General features: G+C 36.2%; 1 protein-coding gene across 12 annotated transcripts in view; it reads left to right on the forward strand.

The window, feature by feature from the left end:
• The window catches only part of COBLL1 (cordon-bleu WH2 repeat protein like 1), a 163,969-nt gene extending 140,790 nt beyond the window's left edge, over nucleotides 1-23,179 (forward strand). For 9 of the 12 annotated variants that reach the window (XM_081814278.1, XM_081814282.1, XM_081814280.1 and 6 more), the window contains 8 exons: nucleotides 557-710; nucleotides 1,217-1,291; nucleotides 2,450-2,587; nucleotides 6,578-6,812; nucleotides 7,829-7,923; nucleotides 12,234-13,810; nucleotides 15,696-15,872; nucleotides 21,894-23,179. In XM_081814278.1, coding sequence (XP_081670404.1) covers nucleotides 557-710; nucleotides 1,217-1,291; nucleotides 2,450-2,587; nucleotides 6,578-6,812; nucleotides 7,829-7,923; nucleotides 12,234-13,810; nucleotides 15,696-15,872; nucleotides 21,894-21,980 — 2,538 coding nt within the window. In that variant the 3' untranslated portion in view covers nucleotides 21,981-23,179. The remainder of the gene's footprint in view (nucleotides 1-556; nucleotides 711-1,216; nucleotides 1,292-2,449; nucleotides 2,588-6,577; nucleotides 6,813-7,828; nucleotides 7,924-12,233; nucleotides 13,811-15,695; nucleotides 15,873-21,893) is intronic. The other 3 variants (XM_081814279.1, XM_081814288.1, XM_031038133.2) reach the window with 2 other exon arrangements.
• The last annotated feature ends 1,210 nt before the right edge of the window (nucleotides 23,180-24,389 follow it).

The following is a 24,389-nucleotide window of genomic DNA, read 5'->3' on the forward strand; positions in this document are numbered from 1 at the left end:
AAAAAAGAAAGATTAATCAAGCCAGCTGTTTTAACATACAGATATTCTTCTTTTTCACCTCGTACTTTACATCCATATTTTTCTCTGACAGCTAGTTTTTTTTTTTTTTTAAAGATTTTATTTATTTATTTGAGAGAGAATGAAAGACAGAGAGCATGAGAGGGAGGAGGGTCAGAGGGAGAAGCAGACTCCCTGCCGAGCAGGGAGCCCGATGCGGGACTCGATCCCGGGACTCCAGGACCATGACCTGAGCCGAAGGCAGTCGCTTAACCAACTGAGCCACCCAGGCGCCCTCTGACAGCTAGTTTTTAACTATTATGCTTACGAGTCCTCCACATGATAATTGGTTGTTTGTACGCCATTCTTCCATCCTATTTTATTTTACTTCACATATCCATCTCCTGGCACATGGCAGATGCACCATAAAGGTTTTTTGAATGAATGACTCTTATGTTTCATATTGGCATATGAAGCAGTTGATGTAAAGGTCAGCGTCTTCCTGAAGTTCGCTATTAGTTTCTAAATGGAGATCGTGTCTGGTCATTTTGTTTCCCAGAGTCCCTGTGGAGCAGGCATAGTGAGAACTGGCTCACTGCAGCTCAGTAGTACATCTATTGGCGATTCATCTTTGAAGAGGACAAAGCGAAAAGCACCTTCCCCACCCTCCAAAATACCCCTGCATCCAAGTGATGAAAGTAGTCCTGTCACTGGTAATGTTACTTTTCCCATTATGTGTGTATTAGGTCTTGTTTCATATAGACAGTAAAGTGATACAGGTTATAAATCAGGTCTTTTTACTAAAAGACAATACTTAAACTTAGGCTTTTAATGAATTTTAATCCTATGAATTTAATCAATTTTATTATTTAATGAATTTTAATAATATTTAGATAGTCCCTGGTTATTCTCACTTTACCTTTTTAAAATCTGCAACATAACAAAAAAGAAAAGAAAAATTTGTATAGCTCCCTGATCCTAAAATTGAGCATGTGATCATTTATGAATCTCTTCAGGACACTCTCATTCTAGGACTGACTACCTGTAGGAAGGGGAAGCTAAGTCGATTTTAGTTGTATCAAAGCTGGACGGTGAAGTGGCTTCTAACAAAGTTAGGGCTCTCTCTTCCCAAATTATATAAAAATAAACTAAGCTACTAAGGAATTGCTACATTTGTGAATGTGACTTGTTTGTAAGTTGTGCTGCTTCTGTCCCCCAGCCCCACAGGCAGGACGCACGGTTCCTTCGGATGGTGTTTTGGAAGCAAACTCTCCCAAGGGGCTGCCCAGCCCAGGTAGGACACCTTTTTTCCACATCATGTAGCTCCTGAAGAAGACCTTTCATGGCAGTTGAGGAATGAATCTAGTTATAATGCTCTGTCTGTGAAAGAGATACAGATGCTTTGACTCTATTTCCCAAATTTTATATTATGAAATGAAAAATTTTCCACCCTGGGTTGAGTATGAAATTGGCAGAACTCAAAATTTTAGTTCTGTGATGGTACCTTAAGAACTTTCCTTATGCAGTGTCAGGTTACCACTTATTAATGTCCTCCCCAAGAGGGACACATATTAGTCAGGAATGTACCTTAGTGTGTTCAGAAGAAACTTACACCAAGGTGTAAGGTACCATTATTTACACAACTGTCCTAGGTATGAATTTGATATACATAGTGTCCTAATGTAGTGGTAAAAATTTATCATGAAGTATTTTCTATTATATGGTCTCATTTTGGATTCTCCAAATAAATGAAATGCCAATAAAAATAAAGTAATTTAATACTGTTTCCCTATATTTTTAATAGTAGCTATTATAAGAATAAATATAAAATTTCTTAATTCTTAGACTTAATGTTAGGTATAAATGAATCTGACAGACTAATGTCTAACCAAAAATAGAATATTACTATGCCAGTACTTTAGCATGGAGATAATTTTATAGGTATGAAAATTGCTCAATATAACCCTACCTAATTTTTATAATTAATATTCATAAACACGGGAGAAACTCAGGACACCCAAATGTTCCTAAATCTTTAATCCTTAGGTGATTTTTAGGAATTTGAGATTTTGACACATCTTATATAAGAATTCTCCTGTCCTCTGTGATTAAAAACATTATCATTTTATACCGAGTCATGGTTTTTCTTATTTCTTAAGTCTTACTCAGAATAATATCAATGATACTGTTTTGTTCCACAAGGAATTTTATTTAAATAATATCAAACTATATAAGTGAAATGAGAAGATGCGGAAGTATTAGAAAGAAGGTGTGAATGCTATTCAAACTTTGCTTGATACCTGTTTCTCTCTCTCTTCCTCCCCCCCCCCCCCCCAGTTACCTCTTCTTGTTTAATGCATGGATCATTGTGAGCTAACAGATCTGATTTCTTTGAAATGCTTCTTTGTTCTCTGCTTGCCTTAACTCTGTTGTCTAAGTGCCATTTCCACAGATTTTACTTCTTTGGCAGAAGCCTCCCTTGGCCCCGGGCTCCCCAGCCTCGAACACTCCACTGTGCCCAGACTACTGGATGAAGCTTCCCTCTCCGAGTGCTCTCGAACGGCCGAGACAGCCGTAGCATCTCTAACATGTAGGTGATGGGGCCTTTCCTGCCTGGTGCTTTGTTTAATGCAGATTAAGATTATCACCATGACAACATTTCATTACTTGGTCATCCCTTGTATAAAAAGGTCTCAAAGAAATAGTAGTTTCCCCCTTTCACTTGAAATTCTCTTACAGGTTTGGAGTTTGATGTTTTCCCTAACCAAATAGATGAATATTACAAGGCATAAGATGAAAAAATAAGTGGCCTTGGAGGATTTCAGCATTTTCTTCTATTTGGCTTTCTGCTTTTTTTGGCAAAACTCTTTGAACTCTATTATTTACAGTGTTTAACTTTATGAATATAAAAGAATATATATATATATTTATATATATATTTTTTCTTTCTTGGACTACTCTTTTGTTATCTAGGCATGGCTTATTTTCTATAGTATTGCTTTTGATTGGGATTTTTATGTTAAATTATTGGAATTATTTTGTTACCAGATGGCAAAAATATATAGTTAGGTAATACTTGCATTTCATTATAAATAATTTTATTCAATTTTTTATTAACCCAGAATGAGTCCTTATTTAAAATTATTTAAAATTAATATATCACATACTGCTTATAGTAATGCAAAATTGTGTGGCCAATCTGGAAAATAGTTTGACAGGTTTTTAAAAATAAAATTTAAGCTTTCATTTTCTGTATAATCCAGCAATCCCACTCGTAGGTATTTTCCAAGAAAAATGAAAACCTCTGTGTACACAAAAACTTAACATGTACATTATTTTAGGATTTTCATTCATAATTGCCCCAAATGAGAAACAACCTAATGTCCCTAAACTGAGGAATGGATGAACTATGGTCAATCCATACATTGGAATGCCACCTACCCATACAAAGGAATGAATACTACATGCAGGGACGCGCCTGAATCTCAAATGCATTATGTTAAATGGGGAAGCCAGTCTTAAATGGCTAGATGCTGAATGATTTCATTCATATGACATTCTTGCAAGGGTAAAACTATAGGGAAAATAGTTGCCAGGGTCTAGGGTTAGGGGGAGGGGATGATCACCAAAGGGTCCAGGGATTTTGGAGATTGATGGACTTGTTCTATATCTTAATTGTGGTGGTGGTCACCCAACTATATATCTATCAAAATGAAGCATTCCAACATGGATTCCAAAAATGAATTTTACTCAGTGTGAATTGTATCTCAATTTTTAAAAAAGAAAACTACACTGTCTGGCAGCAACTGCAATAGTATCTGACACAGTGAGCAGTTTTTGAATGAACGAATGAATACAAAAAACTAGTTCACCAGAATAGATGTAATTTTTTTAAAAAGATTTTATTTATTTATTTGAGAGTGAGAAAGAGAGAGCATGTGCCTGAGCAGGGAGAGGGGCAGAGGGGTTGGAAAACAGAATCTCAAGCAGACTCCGTGCTAAGCACAGAGACCGAAGGGAGGCTCAGTCTCACGATCCTGAGATCATGACCTAAGCTGATCTAAGTCAATGACCTAAGTCATTGACGGGGAGCTCTACAACAAGGTGAAGGTGGAGGAGAGCTTGTAGCTCACTGAGGATGGCAAGGTGGTGACGGTGCATCTGGAGAAGATCAACAAGATGGAGTGGGGGAGCCGCTTGGTGTCCAGTGACCCTGAGATCAATACCAAGATCAACGCTGAGAACTCCAAGCTGTCAGACCTGGACAGTGACACTCGCAGCATGGTGGAAAAGATGATGTACGACCAGAGGCAGAAGTCCATGGGGCTGCCCACCTCGGACGAGCAGGAAAAGCAGGAGATTCTGAAGAAGTTCATGGATCAGCATCCCGAGATGGATTTTTCCAAGGCCAAATTCAACTGTGTTTGCCTCCCTGAACTCTTGGGGCTGAGCCCCCAGACATCCACCTTCTTTTCCTACCCTCCCCTGGGACTTGGGGGCCTCAGGGCTGGGGCAGGCACACGACTGGCTCAGGTACACTGGTCACAGGGCATCATGGGAGAAGGGCTGGGGCCTTGGGGGGGGGGGGTGTCTTTTTTTTTTTTTTAAAGATTTTATTTATTTATTTGAGACAGAGAGAATGAGAGACAGAGAGCATGAGAGGGGGGAGGGTCAGAGGGAGAAGCAGACTCCCCGCCGAGCAGGGAGCCCGATGCGGGACTCGATCCCGGGACTCCAGGATCATGACCTGAGCTGAAGGCAGTCGCTTAACCAACTGAGCCACCCAGGCGCCCCCGGGGGGGGGGTGTCTTATCTTCCCCAGTTGGCCTACTGGGGGTGGTACTGGCCAGTTATTCATTAAAACTATTTACTCCAAAAAAAAAAAAAAAAAAGTCAGATGCTTAACTGACTGAGCCACCCAGGCGCTCCTATGTGAAATACTTTTCATGGGCAAGAGATAAACAGGGATAACAGTAATTTGCTAAGTGTTACCTCAGTTAATCTAATTTGTAAAGAGCTTAATATATGCCAAGGGGCCATTTATAAAACACATTTGCATCTAAACCAGAACAGACATTAATTTTCTCAAACAGTTTTCAAATTATATAAATATACCCTTACTGCACAAATATATGCTATTGTAGACACATAATATTGTACATTGGTATCATAATGATGCTTTCACATGTCATAATAAAACAAGACTTGCCAAAATACATTTTTTAAAAATTCACTTAAATTCAGATTCCTTAATATTTTTTCTGTTGAGTAATCTCCTTTTTTAATTCACAATGAAACTGTCATTAAAAGTCTCCATATTTGTTTATGAAATAGCATAAATTGCATACTTTTCTGCCTAGAGATAAAATTAAAGACATACATTACTTTAAATACTCTTCGAATATGTTGAAGTTTTTATTAAATTTTGTGGATGTGCTGATCACTATAATGCTATACCATCCCCCCCCCATTGTGGTAAAATTAAACTTTGTTCAGCTGCTATTGTGTAAATGGAAGTGTTAAATTATACTTAAATAAGCAAAGATTCAGAACCTCATTCTTTGGTTTAAATTAAATTTCACAGCTAGTGTGTACACCAATTAGGATGTCTCCTCTTTTAAACTGTTGGCCATTTGTTGCTGGTACTAAAGGAATAACGATAGAACACACTCTTATACAATGAAATATTAACTGCAGCTTTTAAAGAGAATCACACACACACACACACACATTGATATGGGATGATTTTTCAGACATAGTTAAGTGGAGAAACAGAAGGTGAAAAACATCAGTTATAATATGCTTCCATTTATATAAAATGAACCAACATAAAAGAAGGAAGCATGAGTATGCATATCTGCTTGTATGCTCATTATACTTTCCGATAATATATAGGAAAAACCTGTTAAAGGAAGTTGCCTCTGAGAATCAAGCTGAGTGGGAATAATTTTCATTGTATAATACTTGTTTGTATTTTCAAAAAGTATATTAAGCATCTGAGTCAGTGGCTTTTAATCCTGGTTTTATATAGAATCACCTTAGGAGCCTTAAGAATTCTTGGTCCCACCCTTCAGAGATTCTGATTTAACAGGTGTGGGGAGGGTATGAGCACTGGTATTTTTGAAAGGGGCTCAGATAGTTCTCCATTGTAGTTCTCATAACTACCGAGTCAAATTTTGTAAGTATACTTGTATATATAAAGTTTAAAATTATAAAATCTAATGTTCTTTTAAATAACATTTAGAGCTGTTATATGAATGTAAAATCATTTAAATTCAAAGATATATAAATATCGCTCAGAGATATGTAACTTGAAGATCATGAGTTTCAATAACTTTTTTCTCTATCATGAATAAAACCTAGCATGGTAGCGTATTATTTTTAAAATTGTGTATGTCTAATTTGACTATATGTTAACATGGTTATTCACCATTAGAAGAGTATTTTCTTACTAGTTTTGGACCAGCATTTAAAAGAGTCCAGCTAATTATTATTTTAAAAATTCCTTTCTTGCTAGGATTCCATGGGATGAATGAGGAGGCAAATTAATATTTAGGATTATATCTTCATTTTTTTGTAGCTGGAATAAGCTCTGATCATAGCCTTGAAGAGATAGATGAAAAGGAAGAACTGAGTGAAGTGCCTAAAGATGAGGCTGAAAATATTTCTCTGAAGTCACAAGATATTCCTTCTGGATCTACTGATATAATAAATACACTGAAAAATGATCCTGACTCAGCCCTTGGCAATGTTACTGGAGAGTCCTCACAAAACTCCAAAGAAGAAAAACAAGAAGCTAGAAACACAGATGGACAGTAAGTAGTCTATGTGCCTGAAGTGTTGGTGATAGTTTGTTTAATGAATACTAGTCTCTGAATTATAGATCTGATATTGTAAACACAAATATAGTAGTCCCTTTAGTTTAGACTCTTCACCATCATTATAAGAATGCTTACTTATAAAGTATCCATTTGCATATTTTGTTTTTAAATAAAATCAAATTCAACAGTTCTGATACCCTGTGTGAGATAAACCATAGCATTTAGTTAATTTGTATGACTCAAATATAAAAGTATCTGTTTGTTTGTATTGTATGGGTTTTGCCTATTTTCTGTTTGATCTAAATGAAACATTTAATTTTTAATTTTCACCAAATGCTTCTCAAGAATTTTCACTGACATATAAAACAATTCACATTAGATTATGATGTTGTTACTAATATTATTTTTACAGTCAACTTTATAATGCAGAGAGTGCACTTTCCACTTGATCCTAGGAACTGAAATCTATAGTACAGTACACTTATATTGTGTTAGAAATGCCACATCATGATTAAAGATGAAATCAAGTAGGCAAACTAAACCATCTTTATCAAAGTTTTACTATAATTTGCATGGGATTGTCTCCAAATTAAACCCTTCTCTATTACTTAAAAAAAACCCAAAAACCAGTTGAGGTCAGTCCATATCCTGATTTGCCAGAAGTTGGCTTTGCCAGATGCAAGACTTAAATGTTTCATTTAGTTTCCTTTTTCTTTAAAAGACAAATAATAATAACAAAAATACACTGTTTCTGTAAAAGTGTCCATTTTACTAAGCTTCTTAGATCCTTCTTTGTAATAGGACCGCTCTTTGAAAGCTAATGGTTCATAGCAGCATTTCTTCTCAGTTGTATTTTTTCTTTGCTATTAAATTTCCAGTATTTGGCAGAAAAAAGATGGTTTCAGTCCATCTGTCTTTGGAAATTATTGCCTCTTTTCTCATCGTGTGTGTGTGTGTGTGTGTGTGTGTAAATAGTGTCAATATATAACATACAATATCCTCTTTTGCAGAGGGCTACATATAATGGTATATAATACAAGCAGTGAAGAGAGGGTAGTTGACAGTGTAAGAAACTTGAAGTCATTGGGCCTAAACCAGGAGAATGGTGAGTTCCAAAAACACTAAAAGCCAACGTTTTCATAACACTTGCTATATGCCAAAGGGCCATTCTTAAAACTTTATATATGTCAACTCATTTAATCTTGTATATTAACTCATTTACGGGTCTTATTATTTTTAGTTCCACTTTATAGTTAATTGAACCACAATGATACTATGTAATTCGCAAGAGTCCCCATAATCAGTAAGTAGGGAACCTTGGACTTGAACTCTGGCAATAATACTCTCACGTGTACTATTAACTACTATGTGTACTATTTTTCTTGTTAAATCTTAGAGGTTGTCTAACCTAGATCTTGGATCTTAAAGATGTATACTCTATGTATCTACTTGTGATCTATTTCTTTTTTTTTCTTTTTACTGACTCCCAAGTCCAAACCTGTTCTGCTTCATACTCAAGTTGCTTTACTTGGGTGAAACTTGTCAGCATGCATTTTAATCTAATTATGTGATGTTTACATCTAATTATGTAATGTTATTTACCAGTATCTTCCACACCTCCACCCCCAAGTCAAGATAGTTTCTTCTCTTTGTTATATCTCACTCAGTTCTATCTTCAGGGCTATGCTCATTTTTTTTCTTTGCAAGGAATATAATTTTCCACCTAACTTCACCCATTCAACTACTATCCAAATCCTGCCACTTCACTTAATTTTGTTACTTGATTACTCGAAGCCATGTATTTCTCTAAAAGGTCTTGTCTCCTCAACCAGACTGGACAGTCTTTTGGGTCAGAGAAATTATATCCAATACTTTGAATTTCTCATAACACCTAGTAGAATACTGACCTATTGTTAAAACATGTAAGTCATCAGCTTAAGATTTTTTGACTTTATGATGGTGTGAAAGTGATATGCACTCCATAGAAACTGTACTTTGAATTCTGAATTTCGGTATTTTCCTGGGCTAGCGATGTGCTGTATGATACTCTTGCATGATGTTGGGCAGCAGCAGCTGCGGCCCCCAGTCAGCCCCCCAAGGGTAAACAGGCCGTACACCTGCAACCATTCTGTTGTTCACTTTCGGTACAATATTTAATCAGTTACATGAGATAGTCAACACTTTATTATAAAAAAGGCTCTGTGAGAGATGATTTTGCCCAACTGAGGCTAAATGTGTTTTGAGCACATTTAAAGTAGTGATGAGGCTAAGTTATGATATTCTTAGCTTAGATGTAATGAATGCATTTGACTTAACGATATTTTCAAGTTATGATGAACTTATTGGGATGTAACCCCATCATAAGTTGAAGAAGATCTATACTTAAGGTTGAATTTCAGAAAAATGATACTACACAAATACAAGATACAAGGAATGTACAACGGTATTTTAAGGAGATACGAAAGAATTGGCTTATGAATTCTCAAAGTCCAGTCTGTTATATTAATATGCAAAACTAGGTGAAGATTCTTAGAAAACATAGGGATATACATATTCATATTTGGATAAAATGTGCATTATCCCAGTGTCACAAATCGATAGACAGATATAGATATGTTGTTTTACCTATGTAGTATGTGTTGGTTAATTCGAATAGGTCTCTGGTTCATTTTCCCCATAGTCAGGGCCATCCTGAGATAAAATACTGAGAAGTTCTAAAAGTATATAATTTCCTCGTCCTTTTCCTCTTGATTCAGTTCTTCACAACATATACTATGATAGCCAATAGAATTTTACTGCGAAATCATGCTGCTTCCTTCTTTTAAAAATGATAGTCAAAAATCATTTTTGCTAAGATTTTGGCATCAAGTTAGTGCTAGGGTCACAGGTATATTTCTGTAATTTTTTTTGATTTACATTTGATTTGCAATGACCTTTGTTGACTCTAGGTGGGTCTTTTTTTCTGTTTTTTTAAATTAAAGTATTTAGGTGATTTTTAAAATAATTTCTATTATCTTAAAAGTAGTTTTATATACGTTTTTTCCTTCTTTTTTACCTACACTATATACTTGTTTCAATCATCGTTTTGTCAGATGATTCATTTTGTAGATGTTATTGTCAGTTTTGTGTAGGGAAAGGACAGGATAGCACAAAATCTACCTTTTCCTTCTACTGGCTATCACTGGAAAATGGCCTAACCATTCACTGACATTTGGTTAGTGTCATTATCAGGTATGTATGAGGATGAATTAGCTACAGAATTCAGCAGTGATTCTAGGTTTCCAGGCCTGTCATTGGGAATAATTGTGAGATTTTGATGAGAAATTCAGAATTAGAGAATAGCGAAAAATAGACATTTGGAGTTCTAAAACCAATTAGTTAGGGTTTATAGGGGAATGAATTTAAAATATGTTGATTTACTTTGTTTTGCAAAATATTTTTATTGTGTAACTGGGCTATCCCTGTCTTCACTGGAAAATGAAAGAAAGAAGCAAGAGAGAAGGAAATACATTTACGTTCATTTCCTGGTACCAGGGACCATTTCTTTTGTGCTCATACCAGTGTTGACAATAGCACTTTTCATATAAATATGAAAAATACTTCCCAACCAAGTAAATAAGACCATAGGCAGAAATGTGTCTTTTTGATGATTCTTAATCAAATGTGTCACAAAATTTAATAATTATGAGTCATTGAGAGGTCATTTGTATAGACAATAAATATTCTGATAATCAGTTGCATTTTTTAGGAAGAATAAAAATGAATTCCATTTAAAAATTAGATATGTAATACGAGAACCTTGCAACATAATAGAAAATATAACAACCATGACCAAAAAAAACATGCAATTCATCTTCAAAGATGAAGATATATATATATATTTTTAAAGATTTTATTTATTTATTTGACAGAGAGAAACACAGCGAGAGAGGGAACACAAGCAGGGGGAGTGGGAGAGGGAGAAGCAGGCTTCCTGCAGAGCAGGGAGCCCGATGCGGGGCTCAATCCCAGGACCCTGGGATCATGACCTGAGCTGAAGGCAGACTCTTAACTGACTGAGCCACACAGGTGCCCCAAAGATGAAGATATTTTATAAAAAATTGTTTGTATACAAATTTACCTGGCAACAACATACTTTTCTCTTGCATGCATATTTTTCTTTTTTCTTTTTTAAGAGAGGAACTATTTAAAAGAGCTCATGACATTTTGGGCACTGAAGTTGTTTCTTTATCTTATAACAAAAGTGAGTGATGATACAACTCCAGAGAAACACTTGACATCCTTTCACGATTTGACTCCCAAGGCCCACATTTCACTTGCGCTGTGCAAACTACCGTATCTGGAAGAGGAGGCCACTAAGGATTTTGAAGATGAGGGCTAGTTGGTCATCCAGGAGAAAGAATTCTTCTGGGCATTTGACTAGAGGAACCCAGTAGATAAATCTCTTCCCTGAGGACTCGACACATGGCGCACACTCACAGACCTGTGTTTCCTTCTACGTGCCTCATTCCAGTTCTTTGCCATCATGTTGCTGGTTGGCAACCATTGCTTGTTAACCTACACACTGGAAAGTGACTTTTGTTTTCAGGAAATCTGAATTAGAATTAAGAGGAAAAGTAATGCAGGGGAGAGAGAAGTGGTTTTCTCTACATGGACTCTGACATGAGAATAGGGTATCTTTTCCCTCAGAGAAAAATCAAAACCCACATGATTGTTTTTATGTAGTTGAAGTCACCCATACTGTGACTAAAAAACAAAGTCCTCTAAGAGTCTTTAGCAAAGATACCTAATTAACAAGACAATCAACTTAGATTTTGTTTTTACTTCAACTCTTAAAGGCAATATTTCCATTGTTTGCCTTAATTAAAACTGGTAACATTTGCTGGGATTATTTCTCTTTTAATGAAAGGTGTTAAATATAAATACACTAGGGGTTATAGAAAAAGACCAGATCAAAATAGGAAAAAAATATATATATATATTTTTGGAATCTGTCAATTTCTTTTGTCATTCTTAACATTGACCGAAATATGAAGTCTACCTATTAGGAGAAATGTAGCTATCTTCAAAAGAGTGCTTGTTCTGGGGAGTATCCTATCTGAATTAGCATGTTATATAAATGGCATATAAAATATAATACATATTTTTCACTTTTATACATCTGAGGAAACTGGGTTTGGCTGGTTAAGTAATGTGTAAGTCCAGCTGGGCCCTAGACTCAGGTTTCTATGATACCAAAGCCCATGCTGTTTTTTTTTTTCATAATGCTACTATCTGCTTTCATATAATTAGTGAGCTGAAAATTATCTGTAGAATTCAAACCAACCTATTTCAGTTTGGGGGAGGCGGGCATTGAAAACTTGAGGTTTTTCTACTTTGTTCACATTTAACTTGACAATATTTTTTTCCTCTCAGTAGATCAAAATGAAATAATTGTCATTCCACCGAACACAGAAGATCATATGAAAAATGGAGTGAGGAGAACAGAAATCAATGTAGGAGGTGTTGCCAAAAATAACAATGTGGACATGGAAGCTGACAGACTATCAAACTATCAGGCACATAAAACTGATACTGCTGAAAGTTACAAGGAAAATCATCTAGCTGCTTCATTAGTACAAGACGAAAAACTGAATCAACCCAGTGAGGAAAAGACCAAAATGCAAGACACAGCCATTCAGACAGTCCCCTCCACTGAGAGCTTTGATGGGAATCACCGAGATCATAATTTGTCTAACTTCAAAGTTAATGAAAGTGTGCAAACTCCAAGTAACAATAAATCAACTCAACACTCATCTTCAAGTCCCCAAGATTCTGTAGATGCCTCAAGGAAATTCAGGAGTCAGGGCCCTGTAAAGGTACATTCAGAAAATCAACTCACCATAAAAGATCCAATTTGTACACATGGTAATGACCGTCTTTTGCCTCCTGTAGATGGGAATGATAAAAATTCAGCTTTTTCTCATGTAAAGAATTACCCACTTTATAGACAAGACTATGATCCCAAGCCAAAACCTTCAAATGAAATCACAAGAGAGTACATACCCAAAATTGGAATGACTACTTACAAAATTGTGCCTCCCAAATCCCTGGAGATACTGAAAAATTGGGACTCAGAAACCACTGGCTATAACGATGACCAGGAGATGCATACTTTAGGAAGAAAGCCCACTGATGAGAGTGTGAAAGAAACTGCAGTCCAAACAGAAGATCTTGTGGTCTCTGAAAGTCCAAGGGAGCCACAGGCAGACGTTCAACTGAGGCTTACCCCGAGAACAGAGCATCAGGTGCTCCGCCTGGAGAGCTCGCCCTGCATCGCCATGGGGAAGCCTCTGAAACCTGCTCCCAGAATGACGAAAGACCCTGGCACAGCTCCTTTTGTGCCGAATTTGGAAGATATAAACAGTATTTTGGAGTCAAAGCTTAAATCTCGGGTTTCAAATGCCCAGACCAAACCAAGTTCTTTTTTCCTGCAGATGCAAAAAAGAGTTTCGGGTCACTATGTGACATCTGCAGCGGCCAGGAGTGTCCACGGGGCCCCTAACCCCGCTCCAAAAGAACTAGTAAAGAAAGAGGAGGAAAAGGACGCGCGAGCCCCTCCGGGGCAAACTCTTTGTCCGGTCAGTGAAACAGCTCCGCCTCTTCCACAGCCGCGTATTAACAAACACACGGACGAGGACCGCAGCGGCCGGAAGGCGGCCGACGCCTCTCCTCCTCCCGGAGCTCCGAGCCCCGCTCCTCTTCCTGCGAGTCAGTTAGCAGCACCAAATTTGAAGACTCTGAAAACTTTTGGGGCCCCGAGACCTTACTCGAGCTCTGCGCCATCCGCCTTTGCCCTGGCTGTAGTGAAACGCTCCCAGTCTCTCAGCAAAGTGCGCCCGGAGCTGAGCGGCGAGGGTGCGGCCGCGCCGCTTCCGCCTGACTCAGAAGGAGGGAAGGCTCCGTCTGTACATAAATCTGTGGGCATCCCACAGCTCTGTGTGCGTGAGGAGGTAACGTTACCTTCTTGAAAATAAGGGGTTCTGATACGGCGTGGTTTAAGTGCGGGTTGACAGGCATGTTGGTATGTTTGTGTATTAGCTCTGAACTCATATTAATCTAATAGCACGCTACCATAGGGAAAAGAGAGTAGTGATACATAAAGTCTGATTATTTACTCTCAGAGTTACTATAATTCATGTAACATGATTGGCTAGTACTATAAAGGTCATCATCCTAGAATGGTATCATCAGCAAATATTATAATTTAAAGTTTCTTTGCTTATACCTTTGCATAGTGTATCAGCTTATAGTTCTGACTCTCTGTTTTCCTGTTTTGCTTATCTCAGTTTGTTTACAACTTTTCTGGATGCTCTGGTTTCTTTTCTTCTCCAGTTCTACATAATAGCAAAATAAATAGTTTTAATTATATAGAAACATAAGCGGTGTTTAAAGACTAGATAAAATAACCAAACATTTCTCAGCTAGGCATTTTCGATCACATACACTCAACCTCAGTTACCAAACATTGATACATATAAATAATTTAAACTGAAACCAGAGTTTAAATATGTAATTTTCTTCATTTCCCATTTTTGTTAATTCAGTGTTAACTTTTCCAGTTACTGGTATGTTGACTAAAATATCATTTAACCCCTGTCTAACCTTAATAACTTACATAAAAAGGGACATTTGTTGACTTCGTGTTTGGTCAACTGAGTGTTATAATTTGCTAGATTCAAATAGTATAGTCAGAGGACAGGATAACGTTTACAGTATGAATTACAATAATCCCCTTGCAATTTTTAAAAAAATGTTTTGTGTACCTTTACTCTGATAGTGTTTAAAGAATACTTTCAGATTTGTGTGACAGTTCCAGAAGTATTTTATAGTACTTTTTCAAACATTCCTAGAGTAAATGAACGTTAACCACACTGCTAAGTAAAGATTTTTCCATAATCTCAAAGCAGTATTCATCTCGAAGGATATTTCTTCATATATTTCACATTTATGTTTCTTAGCTTTGATATAATGTCAGGAAGAGATGTAGGATATAGAAATTAATTCTTGGGAACAAAGTCTGTGTTTCTTCTTAGGATGGAATGCCATTCCTAAACAACAGAAGTTTGATTTAGATAGTACAGTTTTTGAGTCATTGCCTGAACTCTGTTTAGCTCATCTTTTGTAAAGATGTTTGGCAGTTTAAAAAAGACATTTTTAAGATTATTTGATTAATAGTTTCCAGTTAAATCAGTTACTAAATAGTCTTTCCTAAGAAGTTTAATTAAATTTTTGATTCTTAAATTTGGAAATTCCTTATATGTATTTTTAGTCCATGGGAAAAATAAAACATGGTCATCATTTAGCCCCTGTGACTTCCCGAAACACAAAATAAACTGTTACATGTAGCATAGTCATTAATATTTCTTTATTGGAAGATATGTTAGATTCAACCAATATAAAATTGTCAATTTGTCCATTTTGTACTGTCAAAAGTGATAATTTCACCACCTAATATGTTGTAACTATAAAAATGTGTTATTTTGTAGTCTGTGGAATTTTTGTTATTATTAATTTAGCTCTTCTAGCCAAGTCTTACTGGCAAAATCATAATCATTTGACTCAAGGACAGTAAAATTACCACTGTATTCATAAAGCAAAGAGAGGTACCACTTTTATTCCTTAGCCTCATAAGTTCAAGAGAAGGGAAAGTAATACCCTCATCTTCCAACTGAGCTCTGGCAGCAGAAATAATCCAGTGGGTAAGGCAACTGAGCTATGTCTAAAACACCAGTGTGCTGAATAATGATTCTTAAAGAATACTGATGATGAAATTTTTTTTAAATGGCTCATTCTTCACTTGGTATTCATATAAATATCTTGCATTTATTTTTATAGGGAAATAACTCTGCACATAATGAACAGAATTCCCAAATACCATCTCCAGCTGACTGCCCATCACTCATTCTTAAGAGACAAAGTTCTTTAACATTCCAAAGCTCTGACCCAGAACAGATCCGACAGAGTTTGCTGACTGCAATCCGTTCTGGAGAGGCTGCTGCCAAATTGAAAAGGGTAAGTTTTCTTTATCAGATGGGTGACAGTGGGTCTATTTTCAACATTGTCAAACTAATACTTAGGGGAAATTGTTTTCTGGCTTTGGAGTCTGAATAGGGAGGATGCCAGAAGTTACTCTTTGATGTCAAGGGTCATTTTTGAAGTCTAAGCTGAAAGAGTCCAGAGTCTTACACATACTTAAAAATATGTCCAGTCTATTTTCCACACCATGGTCCAGGTGCAGAACATGGGTTTTGCTCATTATTATATGACTATACACAGAAAGTACCCTGGACTCTTATTTTATAAATTATTTCAGCACAGTAAAAAAAAATTCTTTCAGGAAGAAAATCCCTCCTTATTCCAGAAAAGCGGCACTAGCTATAGGAACCTGCAAGGTTTCAGTCATAGCTTCCACAGTGATCAAAGTTAACTACCATATGCGGGGGGATTAGTGGGGGGGGGACATTGTTTTATAGGTTAAACAAAAAAATGTAGGGAAAATCTAAGGAATTTAGATGACATCGAATATAGAAATTCTAGTCTACTAATGCCCTGCCTGAGTGGCTAGCTCCTCCTTACTGAGATGTAGGAGAACTTCAGGAGAGGAGCTATACTTCTTTTTGGAGCAAATGCCAAAGAAATGTCACAGGGGATTATTTGTAGGTGAGTTTCCTCCCTGTGTTGCTTTCATCCACTCAAAGACGACATACGTGGTGAAGCCTGGAGCCTGGCATCCTAACTTGTACTTCCCAGAAGCTGTCCTTCGTCTTCCTAAATGTCTTTGTTTTTCTCCCCTTAGTTGTCTTGGTTGCAAGTTCCTCAACACCCAAGACAAGAAAAGTACTCATTATTCCCCCGACTCCCTAGGCATTTCGTTTTGTGAATTCCTTCTCTAATCATTTTAGAAGCTATTTAGAGAAGAGTAAGAGACTTGTTGAACAAAACACTGAGCTCAACAGAAATGAAATCTGCGAAGGGACAGGAATGCTGCAGAGAGAAAGAATGGGGAGGGCATCTCGGGCACATCTCCACGGCCGGCCCTGCCGGCCTGCACTAGCCCGCACTAGCCACTTTCCTCCCAGAGCCACGAGTGACTGCCGTTTTCACGGAGGGCTTGGCGCTCCCAGTTGGGCAAACAGGGAGACAAGGCAAAATATTGCCTGCTGTCGGGAGTGGAGGAAATGTGAAGGGGTAATTTAGGGGCTTAGGTTTGAATTTTGTCAGGTATTTGTAGAGTCTGAATTTAGGTGCCACGTGGCAAAAAAAAAAAAAGTGTAGATTTGAATATTAAAACTGGTATTTCACAGGTCATGACATTTATATTTTTATGGGGAAATATGCCCATACAAATAAATTGTACATTCTTGGGCGCCTGGGTGGCTCAGTCGTTAAGCATCTGCCTTCGGCTCAGGTCATGATCCCAGGGTCCTGGGATCGAGTCCCACATTGGGCTCCCTGCTCGGCAGGAAGCCTGCTTCTCCCTCTCCCACTCCCCCTGCTTGTGTTCCTGCTCTCGCTCTCTCTCTGTCTGTCAAATAAATAAATAAAATCTTTTAAAAAAAAATAAATAAATTGTACATTCTCACTTAATGAAAATATTTCTCTATTTCTCTTTCTAACCTTGTAAATTAAGGTTGAGTTTCTGATCTAAAGCTTTCTCAGTTCAGTGAACTTGATACGCATTTTTTAAGCACAATAGTACAAACACTGTACTAGATACTGGGGAGAGGAAAGTGAATAAAATGAAGCCTCTGCCTTCTGGGTGTTGGCAGCCTGGGACTGAGAAACAGTGGCCCATTAGGTCCACGGGAGAACCCAGTAACTACACGGAACATAGCTGCAGTGCCTTTGTACTCAAGTCAGTGGATACAGTAACCCGTTTCAATGGACAAGGTCGCAGAAAACAGTGCATTAAGTTGGGAATGTCTTTTAGGCCAGCAGAACTGCACAGGCAAGCAGCTGTGTGCTTGGTGTGATGGGCTCTGAATTGGCAGTCTCTTCACTTATAAAACTCTCATTGCTTCCAGAATGAGCTGGATGTGAATCAGCATAGAAAGCAGGCCCTAAATGATGATCCTATAATTGTATCCTGTTTATAACTCATTACTTTAGGTTCTCTCAAGGCTAAATGTTATCTCTTTCAGTAGGAGATTATCAATAGCTCTGAGTCTTTACAGTGTCAGTTCCTAAATTTTGTTTAATGAAAATTCCTTACATAATCCATTTTATTCCACTAAAAATGGACACAGGGTCTAGTAAAGTTAATAATATCCACACTCCATGATCAGTATTTTCACTTCTAATTATATACCCTAAAAAGGTGTGTGTTATGTACTGGGACTCACATGTAAGAATATTCATGAGATATTGTTTGTAATAGCTCCAAATAAATATAACCTTAATATCCCAAAAGAGGATAAATAGTATATTCAAAGAATGGACTAGGAAATAGCAATAAATTGGGCAAAATGCAGCTAAACACAACAGTGTGTAAAGGCCTATAAAAATATATGTGTAAAGTGTGACAACATGCGTAGGTGGCAATTATTTTTAAATGCGAGGAAGTAATTATACAGTTCATGATAGGGTTACTTCCACAGGGAAAGAAAAGGGGTTACTGCGGGCTTGTGGGAGCAAGACAGGCACATAATTTAAGAGGGAACCAAAAATCTAAGTAGTCAAGATAAATATTAATGCAGTATTTTTTAAATGTCTAAATGATAGACATTTAGTGATAGAGAAAATGTCAACATTTTAAAGACAAGCTCAGTAGGGAGCTGGAGCTATTCTTTTCTTGGCCTGGGTGGTGGATTATACATATGTTTGTGTTTGTTTTCATTGGGCTGTGTATTTAAGTTCAGGGCACTTTACATATATTATATTTAAAAAAAATTATATTGCAAAAGGAAGTAGAAATGGACACAAGAAGCTCTAATTCCTTGCAATCTTTGCTTAAGTCCCATATTTCTGTCCTGTACTGAACATTTCTCCTGGTTTGTTTTAAATTCTAACATTTCTTTTATAGAACAACAGCAAGAGTGCCAAATAAAATCTTCAGTGATTTTGACAGTAGATTTAGATTGTTCATCAGAAAGTTGGCTCCAGGTTTGCCTATATTTTGGCACCCAAATGTTCAATTTAACTCCAGGTACCAACCTGCCTTATGGCTCTGGTTCATACCTGAGTAATTAACCTTCATTATAATAATTGGTTCACATTAGAACAATTATCTGGTTGACTGCTCTAGCATAAATGTAGTCATGAACATGCTATGTTTTTTCATATTTCTTAAGACTTTTTCCACACCTTACCCTTATTTGACCCCAGTGTAGTCACAGAGATCTGTCTTGTCTTTTTATAAAGTTTTAATAAATCCAGTTCAGTATTTGATAATATGTGTTTAGTGTTAAGATTTATATGTGAATCAGAAAATTGTTTTCAGAGAGTAAGAGATTAAGTAACCTATTATCATTGACTTGTGTTGAGACAAGAACTTCTCTGGCTGCTCTTGGTTCTTGTTGATGCTTCAGTTACTAAAGGTCATTACACTATTACAAGTAGAATATAGGTTTGTAAAAATGAAGTGGTTGATATTAACCATTTCCTCAGAATGTAAAATTTATCTTTGGCTACATGGAAATCTGGAAGGAAGAAAAAACTGGATAAGTCACCCAGAATCTTGCAGGCTTGTTTTATTTGTTTAATTGGTCGGCTTTTTATTCATATTTCCTTGATTGGAATTTGAACAACTTAAAGGCTTTAGGTTGGCACTTCTTTCTTTATATTTTTAAATTAAAAATTAATGATAGTTTCATAGTTAATGCTCCTCACAAGAATAAGAAAGCTACATGAATATTCCCAAAAATTCTTTAAAGGATAGACAGTCTGGGGCGCCTGGGTGGCTCAGTTGGTTAAGCGACTGCCTTCGGCTCAGGTCATGATCCTGGAGTCCCGGGATCGAGTCCCGCATCGGGCTCCCTGCTCAGTGGGGAGTCTGCTTCTCCCTCTGACCCTCCTCCATCTCATGCTCTCTTTCATTCTCTCTCTCTCAAATAAATAAATAAAATCTTTAAAAAAAAAAAAAAAAAGGATAGTCAACTAGCAGATGCTCTTATCAGTAAATTCTTTAATGTTGCTTTAAAAAATATTTTATTGTAAGTGTCATGTTCATTATTCAAAAAACTCAAACAGTACTTTTTTACTTTATAAATGTTTATAAAAAGTTACCATATTCCATTCAAGAAATATTCATTGATCTACACTGTGCCAGGTACTAAAATAAACATGCGTATAATGTGGTATTAAAATAGACAAGGTTTCTGACCTCACATTACTTATGGACTAGTCTATAATGATGTCTTCTCATGCTCAAAAGTTTAGTATACAAATTTTTTAAATATCAAACAAAATGCCATCCCCCACCAAAGTAACTGCTCGTGATAGATTACTGTGAAACCTTCCAGAACACTTTTGTAGTATATAAACATATTTAAATACATACAAAAATAGAATCCTGTAAAACATTCAGAAATATCTCTTTGAAGTTTTCCATCTTATTACACACACACACAAACACACACACAATTCTTTTAAGACTACATAGTATTTGACTCTATGAATGAATCATGGTTTATTTGTTCCTTATTGATGGACATTTAACTGGATTCTAGTTTTTCCATTCTATAAATGGTGCTACAGTAAACATCAACAATAAACATATATTAGAGTCATCAGTGTGTTTTTTAAATGCTTAAAACAAAATTTCTTTCTTTTTTTTTTTAATTTCAGGAGGATAGTGTCAACACTCTACTCCATTCTGGATTCATAGACAGTCAAGAAAGCTGATTAGTTTAGATGATCAATCTTCATTTAATAAAAGGCAACAAATGAAGCACAAGGAAATCAAATCTAAACTAAATTCGCCCATTTTATTTTCCTTTTCACTAACTTACTCTGTTGCTAGGCAGACTCTGTGGCCTTTTGTACTTTAGTTTTCTTGTGTGAGAAGATGATAATGTTTGGTTACAAATCTAAACTAGCCAAATTGAAATCTAGAGATTAACCATTTTTCTTAAAATATTTGTCATGTTTATGGTTAATATTTCAAAATATTATACCTATTTACTATCCAGAATGCATATGACTTTTAAAAAATGTTCTAAATAATTTGGAATTTCAAGCTAATATTTAGGAAATTTTTAGTGTATTTCATTCATTTACCATTTATAAATACGAGACTTTGCCATAGAATTTTGGAATTTAGGAGTTTATTGGGAGAAGAAAACTACTTTTCATTCTGCAGTTGTTTTTGCATAACAGTCATAGGTTTGACTTTTTTAGCCCTTTGTATGAAAGCATTTTATTTTAAAGACTGTATTTATTTGCGAGCGAGAGAACACGAGCAGGGGGAGGGAGAGAGAGAGAAACATATGCCCCACCGAGCAGGGAGCCATACACAGGGCTGGATCCCAGGACCCCGGGATCATGACCTGAGCCGAATGCAGATGCTTAACCAACTGAGCCACCCAGGCATCCCTATATGAAAGCATTTTAAAAACCAAAGCTGTATTTTCTTATAAATAAGGGGTACCTGGGAGGGGAACTTCAAGTTAATATATGTCATCAATACAATTTTAGAATTTGTAAAAATTCTTTGCTTTGTGGAATTCACTTTATTTTTCTATATTCTCCAAGGCAGTTTTGGGGAGCCAGAATTAATTTAGCAAAAAATGCTCTTCAACAGCTTGGCCTGCAGTCTGTTTGTGCTCTTGTCCTTTGAGTTGATTTGGTAATTTTGTAAAGACTAAGATGTGTTAATGGATTATTTAACTTGTTTGTTGTGGAAATAACAACTCTCTCATATTTAATTTTATGGTAGAGTGAACATTTCTTCTTGATTATTTGTGATTTGTTGAATACTAAATGCTAAATATTCTCATTTACAATTAAGAGGAAGTTAAAATGTGGTAATTTTTGAAAATTAGATAGCTTTCCCATTTTAAATTGATGGGTGCAAAATGTGTTTCTTTCTCTTAGGTTACTGTTCCATCAAATACAATATCTGTGAATGGAAGGTCAAGACTCAGCCATTCCATGTCCCCTGATGCCCAGGACAGCCATTAAATGTTGCCTGTGATAATGCACTTCACTTCTACTTCACAGAACACCTTCATCCTAATGGAGAATGTTGGCAAATGTATATTCAGATGTACACTAATATATTGTCTATTAAAGTGTAAGAATTTGTGCTGTGGCTTTTAATGCCAAAAGAAGAATTACAGAATTTATAAGTTATGATATTTTTGGCCCCCCCCCTTTTTTTTTTTTGGCCTTAAAAGCTGAATATGCTGCTGTAGAACTTTAAGACAAGGTGTTAATGACTTTCATTTTCTTTCAAATGAGAAATAGTCACCTTTTGTTGATTTCACTTGCACATTCTCTATAGTGGTGACTTAGACAAAAGGATAAGTTGAGATTCATAGACTTATATTTGTGTGACACCTATATAGGTAAGCAAACATAGATCTGACATTTGCTGCCTTAATGTTACAGTTTAATTGGAAATGTTTGTAAGTTATATTAAGGTCTGTTTTGGCTGAAAGTACAATATAGAGAACTAATACCAAGTATATTTGGTTCAGCAGTTAAAATGATGAATCACTTAGTGTGCAAGTCTTGTATGTTGTTCATGTAATTACAAAATCAGTGTCAAATTTATGGGAAGCTCATAGTATTTTAATATTTTATTAACATGGAACATTTGTTTTTTTAATCTTTAGAACTTAAATTGCACAAAAAACATTTTAAATATTTTTTGTATAGAATCATGACATTGTTGTCACACAGATATTATACATTTATGTGCCAGAAGCCTTACAAATCACCTTATGACAATGTTGATCTATTGTGACAATTATTTCACTTTTGATGTGTAGCAAGGAATAGGGGTTAGTCCGTGTTCATACTGGAAAACTTCAAAGGCTACTTGGAGGTTCCAGAAATCCTGGTTTTAATTAAAGTAAAATGATAAAGTCTTTATGTAGTTCAGATGCTAATATTCTAAATAATAATATATATTTACATTAAAGTTAAAACTGTTAAGCAAAACAATGCCTAATTTGTTGGCTTATAACCGTACTGGGGTCTAGAGCTCATTCATGTTCTAGTCCTAATTTAAGAATCTAATAGCTCATTTATTCTAAAAGCTTGGTCAAACAAGTGAATGTTACGTTGGTTTTCACTAAAGCTCTTGGGATGTCTGCCTCTTTGGAAAATGTGTTGATTTTTTTTCCCCCTGTTTAATAAAAGCAAGTTATATATTTGGTTTGTGTCAATCAGCATATTTATGAATTTCACCTGTCGACCTATTTCTATCAGCCAGTAAACAAAAAAGTCATAGTAAGGCCTACCATCCATCAGTGTACATGTAAGCCCATTCAGATTCCAAAGTGCATGATCTAAGCATATAAAATGCTTAGCATAGTCCCTGGTATATGGCAGATGCACATTAAATGTTAAATGTTGCTGTTACTTCGTTAAATCAGACTTGAAGAGACCCTCATATATGGAAACTTAAGTTCTATTATTGTAAACCGTTAGCCAAAGGAGTGACTTTTTGTAAAATTATAATTAATTATCCACTTGGAAAAAAATAAATTTGGATTCCTACTTCAAACCATAAACAAATATATTTGAGTTGGATTAAAGACAACTTTTATTTTTTTATTAAGGATTGATTTATTTGAGCGAGAGAGTTGGAGGGAGGGGGGCAGTGATAGGGTGGAGAGAATCTCAAGCAGACTCTGTGCTGAGACAGAGCCTAACTCAGGGCTCAGTCTGACAACCCTGAGGTCACGACCTGAGCTGAAACCAAGAGTTGGACACTTAACCAACTATGCCACCCAGGTGCCCCTAAAGACAACTTTTAAAAGAATATTTTAAAACTTAGATGAATATATTCAAATATATTCAACATTTTTCAGACCTCAGCATGCGAAAAATTAAATAGGACACAAAGGGACATTCATAAAAGTATAAATTTATATTAAAATTAAGACTTATATGTACATTAAGTCCTATAGAGTGAAAAAAGCCACAAGAATGTTTTTAATGTATAAAAAAATTCCTAAAAGTCATGAAACACTACCCAATAGAAATATGCACACTGAAAAAACAAAGATTTCTTACAAGAGTAAATCTGAAAGGCCAAGAAATAAGGAAAGAATACTGTTCACTAATCAAGGAAATACTGGTTAAGACACAAGGAAGTACTACATCACACCCATCAAATTAGCAACAATGTCCGGTTTCAAAATAGCAAGTGTTGTCAAGGACAACAAAGCAGTGGAACTCTTTCACTGTTGGTGGGAAAACATACTGGCACAACTATCAAATTTGCAATATCTAATAAAGATGTATTACCATGTTACTTTAAGCAAGTACTTCTGCATATGCATAAGGAGACCTTACCAGTGGGGCTCCTGGTGACTCAATGTGTGCATGCGACTCGATCTCGGGGTTGTGTTAAGCCCC

Source organism: Leptonychotes weddellii, chromosome 3 (assembly GCF_054177405.1).
Source record: "Leptonychotes weddellii isolate Sample4059 chromosome 3, ASM5417740v2, whole genome shotgun sequence".
Lineage (NCBI taxonomy): Eukaryota > Metazoa > Chordata > Mammalia > Carnivora > Phocidae > Leptonychotes > Leptonychotes weddellii.